General features: G+C 44.5%; 1 protein-coding gene across 4 annotated transcripts in view; it reads right to left on the bottom strand.

Moving 5' to 3' along the window:
* PRKCB (protein kinase C beta) overlaps positions 1 to 14,187 on the bottom strand; it is a 380,988-nt gene that overhangs the window by 61,053 nt on the left and 305,748 nt on the right. For all 4 annotated transcript variants that reach the window (XM_016929638.4, XM_003315019.7, XM_054668319.2 and 1 more), the window contains one exon: positions 4,675 to 4,848. In XM_016929638.4, the coding sequence (XP_016785127.1) occupies positions 4,675 to 4,848 (174 nt within the window). The remainder of the gene's footprint in view (positions 1 to 4,674; positions 4,849 to 14,187) is intronic.

The following is a 14,187-nucleotide window of genomic DNA, read 5'->3' as shown; positions in this document are numbered from 1 at the left end:
GTGTGACGGTGCACCAGTTACTTAACTTCTCTGAATGTCAGCATTCTTGCCTGTAAATTAAAGTTAGTAATAGTACCTTTCCAATAGAGGTATCAGGAGGATAAAATGAGATAATACAGCTAGAGTGCTGAGTAGAGTGCCCAACCTATTACTGTTAGCTGCTGCTTTTTGTTCTTGTTTGTATCATCATTGTCAAGGCCATTTTGGTGGCAACTCAACATGATATACTAACAAAAGCTTGGGCTCTGAGCTCAATGAGCCAATGACCCAGTGCTGTGTCGAGGAAGAACTACCATGCAGCCCTGATTCTCAATCCTTTCACCTGCAAAATGGGAGAGTAGATAATCCCTTTCACTGCAAAATTTTTGTGAGGCTGGAATGAAGCAACGTTGTTGAAGACCCATGCATGGTAGAGGCTCAGATGGAACATCAAGTTTTATGCAGAGATAGGGAAGCTAAGAGGTGGAGGTAGTGTGGCTTCACTGAACAGGTGAGAGGTGACCATGGCTAGATTAGAGCACAGGCTCCTGGTGGAGCCTGGAGACAGGCCTGCAGGAGGGATTCTAACCCAGGGGTGTCAGGTGGAGTGGTCTTTGGGCGATCCACACTCAAAAGACTTCAGGCTGGGTGTGGTGGCTCATACTTGTAATCCCAGCACTTTGGGAGGCCGAGGTAAGAGGATTGCTTGAGCCTAGAAGATTGAGACCAGCCTAGGTAACATAGCAAGACCCTGTTTCTACAAAATATTTTTAAATATTAACTGGGCGTGGTGATGCATGCTTGTAGTCCTAGCTACTAGGGAGGCCGAGGCAGGAGGATCTATTGAGCCCAGGAGCCCAAGGCTGCAGTGAGCTATGATTGTTTCACTGCACTCAAGCCTGGGCCACAGAGCAAGACCCTGTCTCTAAAAATACATATACTTATACATACACATACACACACATACACATACACACACATACACATACACACACACATACATATACATATACATATACATGTTTTTTTAAAAAGATCTCAGAGCATAGCAATTAAATGCAAAACTCCTTAAAGCCAGACTGCCTGGGTTCAAATCCTGGCCCTGAAATGTACTAGCTGTGTGGCCTCAGTCCCCTGGTCTACACAATGGGAATGATGACAGAACCTATCTAAGTTGTCAAGAGACTTAAAATTGTTTGCCTTGTGCCTCACATATAGTAGGCATTATTATAAGTCTTTGAAAATAAATTTAATTTATGCAACATTAAAATATATGTGCTTAGCCCACAAAGAAGTGAGAAAAAATAATTTAAATTGGAGCATTTCATTCAATGAGCATATGCGCAGAGTGCAGGTGAGATGGAAGGGGATCTGCTCTTCCTTCAGCCAACTGCACTTGGCATCTCAGGGTCTCTTGCTTGCAGTGAGTGCGTCTCTCCAAGCACTTTTTTCTTTCAATCGATACAATCCCTAGAGATAGGTTAAAGACTTCATCAGACCCTCAACAACTGAGAAAGCAATCTGTTCCATCCTTGGACTTGTCGGTTGGGGAGATTCTGCATTGGTCTCCACATGGGGAGGCCTTCATTCCCATGTGTATTAGTCCATTCTCATTAGTCCATTAGACATACCTGAGACTGGGTAATTTATAAAGGAAAGGGGTTTAATTGACTTGGAGTTCAGCATGGCTAGAGAGGCCTCAGGAAACTTACAATCATGGCAGAAGGGGAAGCAAACGTGTCCTTCACATGGCACCAGCAAGGAGAAGTGCAGAGCGAAATGGGGTAAAAGTCCCTCATAAAACCATCAGATCTCGTGAGAATTCACTCACTCTCATGACTAGCATGGAGGTAACTGCCCCCACGATTCAATTACTTGCATTGGTCTCCAACATGGGAGGCCTTCATTCCCATGTGTATTAGTCCATTCTCATTAGTCCATTAGACATACCTGAGATGGGATAATTTATAAAGGAAAGGGGTTTAATTGACTCAGAGTTCAGCATGGCTAGAGAGGCCTCAGGAAACTTACAATCATGGCAGAAAGGGAAGCACACGTGTCTTTCTTCACGTGGCAGCAGCAAGGAGAAGTGCAGAGCGAAGTGGGGTAAAAGTCCCTCTTAAACCATCAGATCTTGTGAGAATTCACTCACTATCATAACTAGCATGGAGGTAACCGCCCCCATGATTCAATTACCTCCCACTTGGTCCCTCCCACGACATATGAGGATTATGGGAACTACAATTCAAGATGAGATTTGGGTGGGGACACAGCCAAATCATGTCACCATGCAAGACCCAAACCCACTGGGCTCTTGTGTTCTAGGCTCTCCTGGTTCTCAGTCTCTCTTCCCTGGCACATGACAATCCCTGGAGGGGACCCAGACTTCTGCAAAATTTCCATGTACACCCAGCCCCTACTCTCTAATTCCAGAAAGCATATTGAAATATAGGTGAGTAGGATGGTTCAATATTAAAAGAATAATCTCAAATCTACTCTATTTAATCATTTTTAAAATAATAAACCACAAACAAAGACACTACAATGAACATTAGTCACCCATGATTCATTTCTCCCACTCTCAACATATCCAACTAAAATGGAAAACTGCTGCTGCTCAGCCTCTATGCTGGGCACAAGGTCCCTTTCTTACTTAGTTGATTTACTGGACGGAGACTGTCCTTTGCCTGATGATGTCAATGAATCCATCTGGGGATAACCAATGGAAAAGGCAGAAGGTAAGGGAGTAGGGGAGCCTAGAGGTTTAAATCCCAGCCTTGTCTCTATCACCACTTGAACACCTTTAGGCCTTAAATCCCCACGGTAAGACTAGAGATTTGGACTAGTAAGGTTAGGTGTACCCCTTTCCTGGTCTTTGCCAAGTCTCCATTGCATGATGTAAATTATCATTCACTTAATATTTTTCTTTCTATTGTCTCTTCTTCCACTCAAAACAGTTTATTTTAAAAGCCAACTTTGGCCGGGCATGGTGACTCATGCCTGTAATCCCAGCACCTTGGGAGGCCGAAGCAGGTGAATCACTTGAGTCCAGGAGTTCAAGACCAGCCTGGACAACATGGTGAAACCCGGTCTCTACTAAAAGTACAAAAATTAGCTGGGCGTGGTGGTGTGTGCCTGTAGTCCTAGCTACTAGGGAGGTTGAGGTGGGAAGATCACTTGAGCATGGGAGATCGAGGCTGCAGTCAGCCATGATCATGCCACTGCACTCTAGCTGGGGAGACAGAGCCAGACCCATTTAGAAAAAAAAAAGCCAACTTTAGCCACCCTTGGAGCACAATAGTGAACCAATTTATTATCTTGAGAACTATTAAATAAAGAGAAAGAATCAAGCATTTATCCTGCCTTTCTCACAGGAACTATACCACTAGGGAACTAAGTAATAGGTGAAGGGAGGCCCTTCTTTATAAAGGCATTCTCACTAGTAAATGAAAAATAAATGATAGAATTAGGATATCACCATTTTACAATCCCTAATGAGTTAACAGATCTAGGCACCAACCATCAGTCGCTGCCAACTTCACTATGAGAGACAACAAGCCATTATACGACTTCAGATGAAAGAACAGGTCACCATCTATGGTCTTGCCAAAGAGATCCTAGCTGAGTCTGACCAAGCCTCCAGAACCAGCTGCCAATTGCACGAAATACAGAAGACAGAGGAAACGTGTTGAGGTGCCCCAAGACCGTACAGTCAGTGAAATCCAGACTGTGAAAATGCTACAGGTCACACAGCCCAGGATATCTTCAGCAGATAATAGAACAGATAAAAGAAAAGAATTAAAGTGAGAGGGAAATCACTAAAGACATCAAATTAGATGCAAAGTACTGTAGTGTCCCATCTCATATATGGGTTGGGCTCTAAAATCAGTCACTCTACTCAGTAAGTTGAGAACTGGATAGAGTCAAAATTAATCTTGAAAAGCCCCCAAAACATCTTAAGTCACCAGGTCATTGGCCCTGAGAATCCTAAAAGGCATCAATTAACTTTGTACCCCTTTGCATTTGGGCTCTGGCCTCTCCATCCCTGGGTATGGAAACCAAGGTCTAATTTGAACAGGGAAAGGTAAGAGGTTACTTAAAGCAGGGACTCTTGCTCTTGCAGATAGGGTTGAAATCACAGTCAAGAGCAGAAAATGGACAAATGGACAAGTGCTCCCTTCTCACCTTGGCAGCCATGGCTCTGAACTCACTAGCTCCTTCCCAGGACACTGTGTACCTTCCCTGAGAGTCCTCGAGGGCTGTGTTCTCAGGCAACATCCTCCCTCCAATGAGGCCCATGCAAAGGCCTCAGGCAACCTGCAGAGATGTACTTGTGCATTTATCCAAAGGTCTGGAGGGCTGAATGGAACCATCTAGATCCACAAGCTGTGAACCTTTTCACCCAGCTCCTGTCCCCAAGTCACTCCTTGCTGTCAGAGAAAGGCCCTGCTCTGTTGATTATAAAACCAGTTGCCTGAATTCCTTTATCTAAGTTGAGACAGCATCTGTCTCAGGGGAGAGCGTTTCTCAGTAGCAACCTCAGAACTCTCAGCTGACTTCCCTGGGCCTTACATCTTTCTGTGTCTAGAAAGGGAAGGGTGCAGGTATCTCTGTGCTGGGTGCTGCTAAGATAGCTTTGGCCAAAGCCTGGTGAAGCCCTGGAGGTGGAATACCCAGGGCCATGGGACAAGTTACCATGGTCTGGAAGCAGGAGTGGAGCTGGGTCAGGAAGGGCGGCTTCCCGGGCAGGGCCAACACCCGCTTCTCCACCATAGTGCACTCCACGTCATCATCTTGGATCACAACGTCCTTCTTCAGGATCTTCACAGCATAGAGCTCATCTGTGCCTTTTCGTTCTGAAAGCATGACCTGGGAAAGAGAGCAAGCATGTCAGGGCAGTTGGAAGGAGTCTGGGGGCCAGTTATGAGCAGCTGGTGTTCATTTGTAGCCACACTTAGCTTTGTATAGGTGCCTTCTGTTGACTCTGAAACAACAGGTAATGTTTTCTATTGACTTCACACTTTTATATTTTCAGACACAGGGTCTTGCTCTGCCACCCAGCCTAGATTGCAATAGCATGATCATGACTCACTGCAGCCTAGAGGGTAGTAACATGATCATAGCTCACTGCGGACTCGAACTCCTGGGCTCAGTGATCCTCCTGCCTCAGCCTCCCAAGTAGCTAGGGCTACAGGTAAGTGCCACCATGTCCAGCTAATTTATTTATTTTTTATTTTTTGTAGAGACAAGGTCTCACTATGTTGCCCAGGCTGGTATCCTGGCCTCAAGCAATCCACCTGCCCTGGCTTCCCAAAGTGCTAAGATTACAGGGGTGATTCTGCATCCAGCCCTGACCTCGCACTTTGAATAGCTGAACTCAATCAAGAGAGGATGGTTCCAGGGGAGATGATTGTATATTGATCCCTCTGAGGTAACAGGCAATGTGTCAATGCCTAGCTAGAAGGTAAGCCCCATGAGGGCAAGTATCTTTGCTGTTTTGGTTTACTGGTGTAACCCAAGAGCCTGCAATAGCTCCTGGCTCATAGTACATGTTCAATAAATGTTTGTTGAATGACAGAATGAGTGAATGACTGACAAAACTAAAATTAGGGCACTTGTTCCTTTATTAATTCAAGTATTTAATGTTCACTAAGAACCTGCTAAGCACTGGGGATACAGCAATAAAGAAACAAGCACGTTCTCTGACCCTTAACTCCAGAGAGGAAGAAATATTTTGCAAATTAATTACAGAGATGATTAATTTAATATTTTAACAGCCTCTCCTGTTGTCTTGGGGCTTCCTTCTATGAGCTGTTCTGTGGTCATATTCAGGGCCAGTTAACCAGTGTGGCTCACAGACACATCGGTATTTTCTGCGTGTCACCCCCTCTCCCACTCTCCCAACCGGGGGAATATTCTTTGAACATTCTTTGGTTGTGATTATGCCAGAGAGAACAATGACCAGCAGATTGTCTCAAGAAGCCTTGTAGGAAGCACAAGGCAGAACCCCATTATGAAGAGTCCTAACCTGGTTTGGGGACTTCTAGGAAGGCTTCCTGGAGGAAGAAAGAATCAGATTGAAGTATTCACTGCATGCACTGTGTCAGATATTTTGCAGGCAACAATACTAACCACCATTACATTTTTGAGCACTTTTCTACTGACCAAACAATTCCAGGTTTTCACTTATTGTTACTCATTTGTATTGCATAACATCATAGGAAGTAGGTGCCATTGTGAATCCCATATTGCAGGAAATTAAGGCTCAGGAGGGTAAGGGAACCAATCAGGGCCAGAGTTCAGGTGATTGAGGAAATTAGATGCTACACTCAACTCAGCTGGAGGACCAGAGGATGCAACAGAGGACTCAGGCTAGAAGGGGTGACACATAGAATAAGCTTAGCAGCAGGAAGGCAGCTCTGCACACCCCACTCAGCTCTTATCCCAGCAGCAAAAGGTCTGGCTAAACTCATGCACAGAAGCTTCCAGATCATGCACCCATGCACTGAAGCTTCCGAGCTGAGCTTGCCAGCTCACAGCATTCCTATCTCCTGTCCTCACCATCTTCTCTCTCATCACAGCCACAGTGACAAAGGCCAGGCAGATGCAGGGATTTGGGACACCTTAGGAAGAGGGTCCCTGTCACACACTTCCACAGCAAGAGAACTCTTTTTAACATCTTTCTTCCCCAGCACCACAATAAAAAAAGAAAAGCTGCCAGTCTGAGTGGCTCCTGCAGACCCTCTGCTTACGTGCATGGCAAGACAGGGCTCCAAGTGCTAGGATGGGCACCTTCAGTTTATTTCCTGCCTCCCTCTGTTCTCTCCCTGGTACCCAAGGGCTGTATTTTCCTTCCTCAATGCTTACTAACACAGAAACAATGACTCAAGGGAGTTACTTTCCTAAGATGTAGAGTCAGGTGGAGACCGGGACTTCCTGCTCCTGGATTCCAGAGAGAGCTGGGGCCGGGACATGTGCAGGGAGGGGGCAGGGAGGTGACTTAGCTGGAAGACAAGTGAGCAGAGGAATTGGAGATGGAAAGAAGAAGAGTTTTCAGCTGAGAAACTCCAGAGCCCAGTAAGAAGGGCTTGGTGCTGAGCTGTCCTTGACAGTGGACACCCTCTGATATGGTTTGGCTGTGTCCCCACCCAAATCTCGTCTTGAATTGTAGCTCCCGTAATTTCCACGTGTTGTGGGAGGGATCTGGTGGGAGATAATTGAATCATGGGAGCGGTTTCCTGCCTACTGTTCTAGTGGTAGTGAATAAGTCTCACAAGATCGGATGATTTTATAAGGGGTTTCCCCTTTCGCTTAGCTCTCATTCTCTCTTGACTGCTACCATGTAAGACGTGACTTTAGCCTTCCACCATGATTGAGGCCTCCCCAGGTCCATTAAACCTCTTTTTCATAAATTACGCAGTCTCGGGTATGTCTTTATCAGCAGCATGAAAACAGACTAATACACTCTCCCTGACCCATCACCACCGGTCAAGGCACCATCCAACAATCCTGAATATCTGCAACTACCTCCCATTCCCCCAACCAAAACGAGAGAAGGAGGGGCCCTAGACACCTTCAGTGCAGATGCAGTCATGATAGGACATCTTAGCCTTCCACATGGAAGAGAGACAGGGCAGAATGGCTGGGAATTTCCCCCTTCACCAGGGACAGGGTGGACATCCTACATCTGTGTCAATTACCCCCATTTCGTAGACAAACACACTGAGGCTCAGGGAGATTAACTTGCTTCAGCTAATGACTGTTCTGAAAATGCAGCTCTGACTGTGCCACTTGAATGCTGAAAGCCCTTCAGTGGCTCTTGAAAGCCAAACAATTCCATGACCACATCCTGTTCTTTCTTTTCCTTTGAACATTCGACTCCCACTGTCTATGACGTCCTTCCATGCTCTTGCACTGCTTTGAAAATCTGAGATTCCACTGGGCTGTTATCTCCTCCTCTAATCTGGAGGTTCCATTCAGACCAAATCGGCCACTACCTCCTCTGGGCACCAGGGCTGCTTTGTAACTATGTCAGTTACTGTAGCTCAGGCATTTCCGCACTTCAATCATTCATATCCGTTTTTTCACATTTCTTCCTGCCACCTAAACTGTTATTTGCTTAGCATTTTAAAAATCTAGTCACATTTCAACTTAACTAAATTTGAAAAGGAAACTTTATATCACCACTATTAATGGCAAGCCAGTATCACAAGTCATAAATGGAAGATAAGCATAAAAATAAATAAAAGCAAAGCGGTGCCAGTAAATTCTAGCTATATACTGCTGGCTGCTGAAGGTTCTGAGTCAGGCTCTGCATCTTCTCCTTGTTAAAGGAAAAAATTGTATTAGAAAGTTGTTAGAGAGCATATTGTCATCAAATGAGATTTGCTTGTTCAAGTAATTAGAAAGAGTAAAAGAAGACACAGAAATAACCTTATCATAACGTGATTTAATTTTATTTCATAGTGCAACTACACGGCACCTAAAACAATCTCAAGTAGCAGTTGAAATCTTCTTGCAAATCAGCAATGCTATGTGCTCCGCATCGTAGGAGATACTATTGCATTTGTACAGATAGTTTTAAAAGTCAATAAACAGGGGTGTGTGAAGATTCCCAGTGTCTTGCCCTGTCCTCAACAACATGCCCTATACTGATTAACGGAAAACAGAATGGACATGCATAAGGCATAGCAAAAATTTAGACATAGAAGCGAACTGAATTCTAGAGCAGGAGTCAGGACACTTTCTCTATAAAGGGCCAAACAGGAAATATTATAGGCTTTGCGGGACGGTCTGGATCAAGAGAATGAGTGTGGCCGTAGTCTAATAAAACTTTATTTACAAAAATAAGCAATATCCTGGGCTCCAATAGTTTGCTGACCCTTGTTTTGCAACAAGTGTTTCAAGAAGATCAGGGAAAATAAGAGTAAACACATGATAAAAAATGACTGCAGTTTAATTTGGAAATGAAAACCCTAGCATGCCTTTCACTTCTTCCAACTCTGTGTTATTAGAAGAACCTTCTGATTGGGCAGTGGATACAGCTGGTCACAGCTGATTGGATCAGAGGTAAGTTCCTCAACCTGAGCCAAGCCAATCGGTTTCCCCCTCCCAAGAATTTGAATTAGGGTACTCTGAGGAGTCAGTCCTGGGTCCCTCAACAGAGAATACACAGATCTTCCTAGAGTGGTCCTTTTTTGTTTTGTTTTGTTCTGTTTTGTTTTCTGTTTTTCGTTTTTGAGACAGATTCTCACCCTGTTGCCCAGGCTGGAGTGCAGTGGCATGATCTTCGTTCACCTCCTCCCGAGTTCAAGCAATTCTCTTGCCTCAACCTCCCAAGTAGCTGGGATTACAGGCGTCCACCACCACACCTGGTTAATTTTTGTATTTTTAGTAGAAATGGGGTTTCACCATGTTGCCCCAGCTGTTCTCAAACTCCAGACCTTCAGTGATCCACCCATCTAGGTCTCCCAAAGTGCTGGGATTACAGGCGTAAGCCACCACACTCAGCCTAGCGTGGTCCTTTTCTACCACTGTGCAGGCAAAGAGGAATAAAATAGATGTTTGAGGCAGGGGGGAAAAAACAAAGAAGGTAAGAGAACAAGCAGAGGCCTTGCTTTCAGTTTCCAATCTCTCATGAGGCTTAGCCATTTTCTGTTTGAAACCTTTATATCCCTCCAATAAAGTTATTTTTATTTATATTACTTTGAATGTATTATGTATCTTAGAGATCCCTAAAACAAAATTATTACATAGGTAGCTCAAATTCTTAATAACAATTAAAATACATGAAGCCAAGTAGCATCATGTCAGTATGTGACCTAAAACAAGGCAAATTCCAGTCTTTATAAAGGACAGCGCCTCTTGCCTATGTCAGAATCACTTGAGGGTCTTTGCTTACCATATAGATTCCAAGCACTCCCTCTCCTTCAGGAGCTCTGGGCTGTGACCTGGGAGTCTGCATTTTAATAAACATATTCTTCCTATGTTGATTATAATCACCAGATATTATCAAAATTGATTCATTTAATAAGGTGGCTAGGAGATGTCAGTAGGTAAAGCTGACAGAATCCTTCCATCCTGATTTTCCTAACACTTTCTCAGCAGTCATTAATAGGATGAGGGAAAACTTTCCTTTTCTTCTTAATATTCTAATCAAGCTTTCATTTTCAATATAAATCTCTCTGTCCTCTCTTGGAGTTACATTTTGAGAGCTGTCCCCATAGCACGAAGGAAGTGATACTTTATAGAGGTTTTAAAACATGTCTACAAATATTTGATACTCCTCCAATCAGAGCCAGAGTCTCTGAACCTGGGCAGGCACTGCGGCTGCCTTAATGAACAGAATGTGGTGAAGAGACCCTGCAAGACTTCTAAGGCTGTAGCTTCTGTCAGTTTCTTTCCTTTCTACCCCAAGACACAATGCTAGACCAGGGAACAAGACCCCATGAAGAAACCCTGGTACTACATGATAAGCTTGATGACCAGGCAGCCCCAGGTGCTCCAGCCAGTGCAGGAAAAACCTCAAGCCACAACCAACCAGTGATCATTCCCAATCTCCTGACCCACAGAAACCATGACAGATAATATAGGATGGCTGTTGTTTTAAGCTTCTATGTTTTGGAATGACTTGCTACATAGCAATAGATAACTAGAACAGATTTATCAAGTCCCTCTTTCTCTATAAAGGGCCAAGCAGGAAATATTATAGGCTTTGCAGGGCGGTCTGGATCAAGTGAATGAGTGTGGCTATGGTCTAATAAAACTTTATTTACAAAAATAAGCAGTAGCCTGGGTTCCAATAGTCTGCTGACCCTCGTTTTAGAATAAGTGTTTCAAGAAGGATCAGGGAAAAGAAGAGTAACCACATGATCAAAAATGGCTGCAGTTTAATTTGCAACCCAGCTTGGTCAGCAGTGGTCCCTGCCACCTTGGGTTTGGTTATGCATGCTCTTTTCAATCAATAATAACAATATTGTTTAAAGCTTCAACTGAGAGAGGCAACAGAGATGGAATTCATTGGGCCTTCCAAATGCATCAACTTTCCTAGTTTTATCCAGCACCTAGAAGGCTAGACAATTCATTCAGTTAACATTAATTTAGGGTCTAGGATGTGTCAGACACTGAGATAGGCACCAGGAATGCAGAACGACAAGGTTCCTGCCCTCATGAAGCTTACACTCCTGTACAAATAACTACCTAACATCAATCATAATGAGACCCCTGAAACAGAAGTACACATTGCTCTTGGAGTGTTTAAATGGAAGATTTAACATCGCTGAGTGGGTCAGCAAAAGATGCTCTTCGGGAAGTGATGGTTAAGCTGACACCTGAAGTATCAATAGGACTAGCAAGGCGGGGACACAGGAGGCATATTTCAGCCAAAGGGAAAAGAACAGTGCTTCCTTAGGATTAAACGATCTGGATCTACAAACCTTGGCCTATGATTCCTATAAGGATATGAGCACTTAAGCTTCAGAAATCAAATTGCAGATGCTGACTCCCATCTCTCTGAGATGTAGCAGACAATTGTCTCTAATAGAATCAGAGAGATCCAGCCACCAAGTAGGGTGGCTGAACAAAGAATTTGTGATACTCAAAGGCCTAGTGTTTGTGCCAAGGAAAAAAAGGGCAACGTTGGGACAGTTTGGACTTTATAACAATAACCATGTACATGCCCACTGATTACTTCCAATATGCATTATCTTATTTAATTCCCACAGTAAATACGTAAGGTGGAAACTGCTGCTATCCCTATTTTACAGATGAAGAAGGGAGGGCTTAACAAAGCTAGGTGACTCGTCCGTATTCCACTAGGAAGTGACACCTAGTCACCTGTCCCCTAAATCCATGCCCTTAAACACACCCATCATCAAGCCCTAAGTGCCAAGTGTTCAGTGGTGAGCAAATTAGTGCTGGAATATTTTAAATTCAGTTTTAGATCCTGGTCCTATTCCTCTTTTCCTATCCACCTTGCACATAGCCACAGAGAGAACAGTCATTTCCTTTTTCTATTTCTTATACAACCACTAACATTTGCTTGGCGAGATGAGCTTGGTGTGCATTCATGCTGCAGTCACGATTCCAGTTCTTCCATCAGGTCTACAAGCTCTGTTGGGAATTTTGTTCTAGGCATGATGCTAGGCACTGGTGATGTGCCCAATAAGCAGGACAAACATGGCCCTGCTTCCATCAAGTGGCTTGGGCAGACCTTTCTGCCTCCACATATGCTGTGAAGTTTTTTTTTTTTTTTTTTTTGAGACAGAGTCTCCTCTGTTGCCCAGGCTGGAGTGCAGTGGTGCGATCTCGGCTCACTGCAAGCTCCGCCTCCCGAGTTCACTCCATTCTCCCGCCTCAGCCTCCGAGTAGCTGGGACTACAGGCGCCCGCCATGATGCCCGGCTAATTTTTTGTATTTTTAGTAGAGACGGGGTTTCATCGTGTTAGCCAGGATGGTCTCAATCTCCTGACCTCGTGATCCGCCCGCCTCAGCCTCCCAAAGTGCTGGGATTACAGGCATGAGCCACCGCGCCCGGCCATATGCTGTGCAGTTTTGCCATGGGAGAGGAAAAGAGCAGAAAAGTAGCCATTGCCCTGGCTGGTGATGCCCACGTTCAAAAATGTTCCTTTAAATGGAAATGATCTCTTATTAATTGTCTCAAGCAGTTTCTGGAGCTTCCAGAAACTTTAATACCAACATAGAGGGCGTGGGCTGTTTGTTCAGCTGTCCCTCTCTCTCCAGGGTGAGGATTCCAAACAGACTGAAGGGATGTGTTGAAGTGACGTTCTTATCAAATTCCAAGCCACATCTGTTCTCCAAGAATCTTCTGGGAGAGATGTGATAAATAGCAGAACTCTGATGACAGCAAATAAAACAGAGGAAAGTAGCCCAGGGATTCCTGGCTGGAAAGTTTGTGGTGATGAACTTTACTGGCGAATCCCAATGGCAAAGCGTGCCTGGAATCTCGGCCCCTGACTGTGGCCCAGCGTTGCATAATGGTTAGAGCATGGACTTTTAGAGTTAGAAAACCTGGTACGTGTCCAAGTTTTGCCACATACAAGCTGTACGACCTTGAGAAATTCACTGTTTTCTGAACCTCAATCTTCTCCTCATCTTATAAAATGGAGATGCCAACAATACTTTGCTTTTGGTGCTGCTGAGAGAGTTTTATGGGATAAAGTATCTTAGTGCACACCTTAACTTAGCACTGTGCATGGCAAATTATAAATATTTAATACCTGGTGGTTCTACTAGTTTCCTAGCAGACCAAAAGGAAGAGCCAAAACCTGAGTGACTTCACACAAAAGGAATTTATTATTTCAGAGTTCTGGAGGCTGGAAGTCCCAAATCAAGGTGTTGGCAGGGTTGGTTCCTTCTGAAGATTCTGAGGGAGGATCTGTTCCATCCACACCTCCCTCCTAGGTCCTGCTGGCTGCCAGCTACCCTTGGCACTCCCTGGCTTTTAAGCGCATCACTCCAATCTCTGCCTCTGTCTTCCCCTGGTATTCTTCCCTGTGTGTTCTGTCGGTATCCAAATATCCCTCTTCTTATGAGGACACCAGCCATTGGATTCAGGCCCACCCTAATCCAGAGTGACCACATCTTAACTTGCTTATACCTGCAAAGACCCTATGTCCAAGTGAGGCAACCTTCATTAGAAATTGAACATACATTGTTTACGAGGACACAATTCTACCCATTACAGTGGTGATCGTCAACATCATCTTTTCACCAAACAACAAAGGGGGCTGATGGTGAGCTTTGTACAAAGCACCAACCTCCGGTTTTCAACTGGCCCGGGAGTTTTGTCCTGAGGGAGCAGTGCAAATGGCCACACTAGTGTGCAAGGGCAGAGACAGCCAGGGACCCAAGATCTTGCTTCCCAACTGCTCAACTTCAACATACACTTGCCACAAGTCCAAAGCCAAATCCAGTCACCCTCGGTTCCTCTCTCCTGTATCTCTCATCCAGTACAATCACAAGATTTGTCAGCTCTACATTCAAAATATATACTAAGTTCAACCTCTTTGCTGATCTGAGCCACCTTGATCCTTAGCCTGGTTTCCTGCAGTTGTCTCCTACCCTGTTTTCTGCTTCCCCTCTTCTCGCTCTCATAAACATTCTATTCTCTTTTTCTCTCTTTTTTGGTAGACATTAGGTCTCACTCTGTTGCCCCAGCTTGTCTGGAACTCCTGGCCTCAGGAGATC

The sequence above is a fragment of the Pan troglodytes genome, chromosome 18 (genome assembly GCF_028858775.2).
Source record: "Pan troglodytes isolate AG18354 chromosome 18, NHGRI_mPanTro3-v2.0_pri, whole genome shotgun sequence".
NCBI classification, from domain to species: domain Eukaryota; kingdom Metazoa; phylum Chordata; class Mammalia; order Primates; family Hominidae; genus Pan; species Pan troglodytes.
The sequence above is the reverse complement of the archived record's forward strand: the minus strand, read 5'-3'. Positions and strand labels throughout refer to the sequence as shown.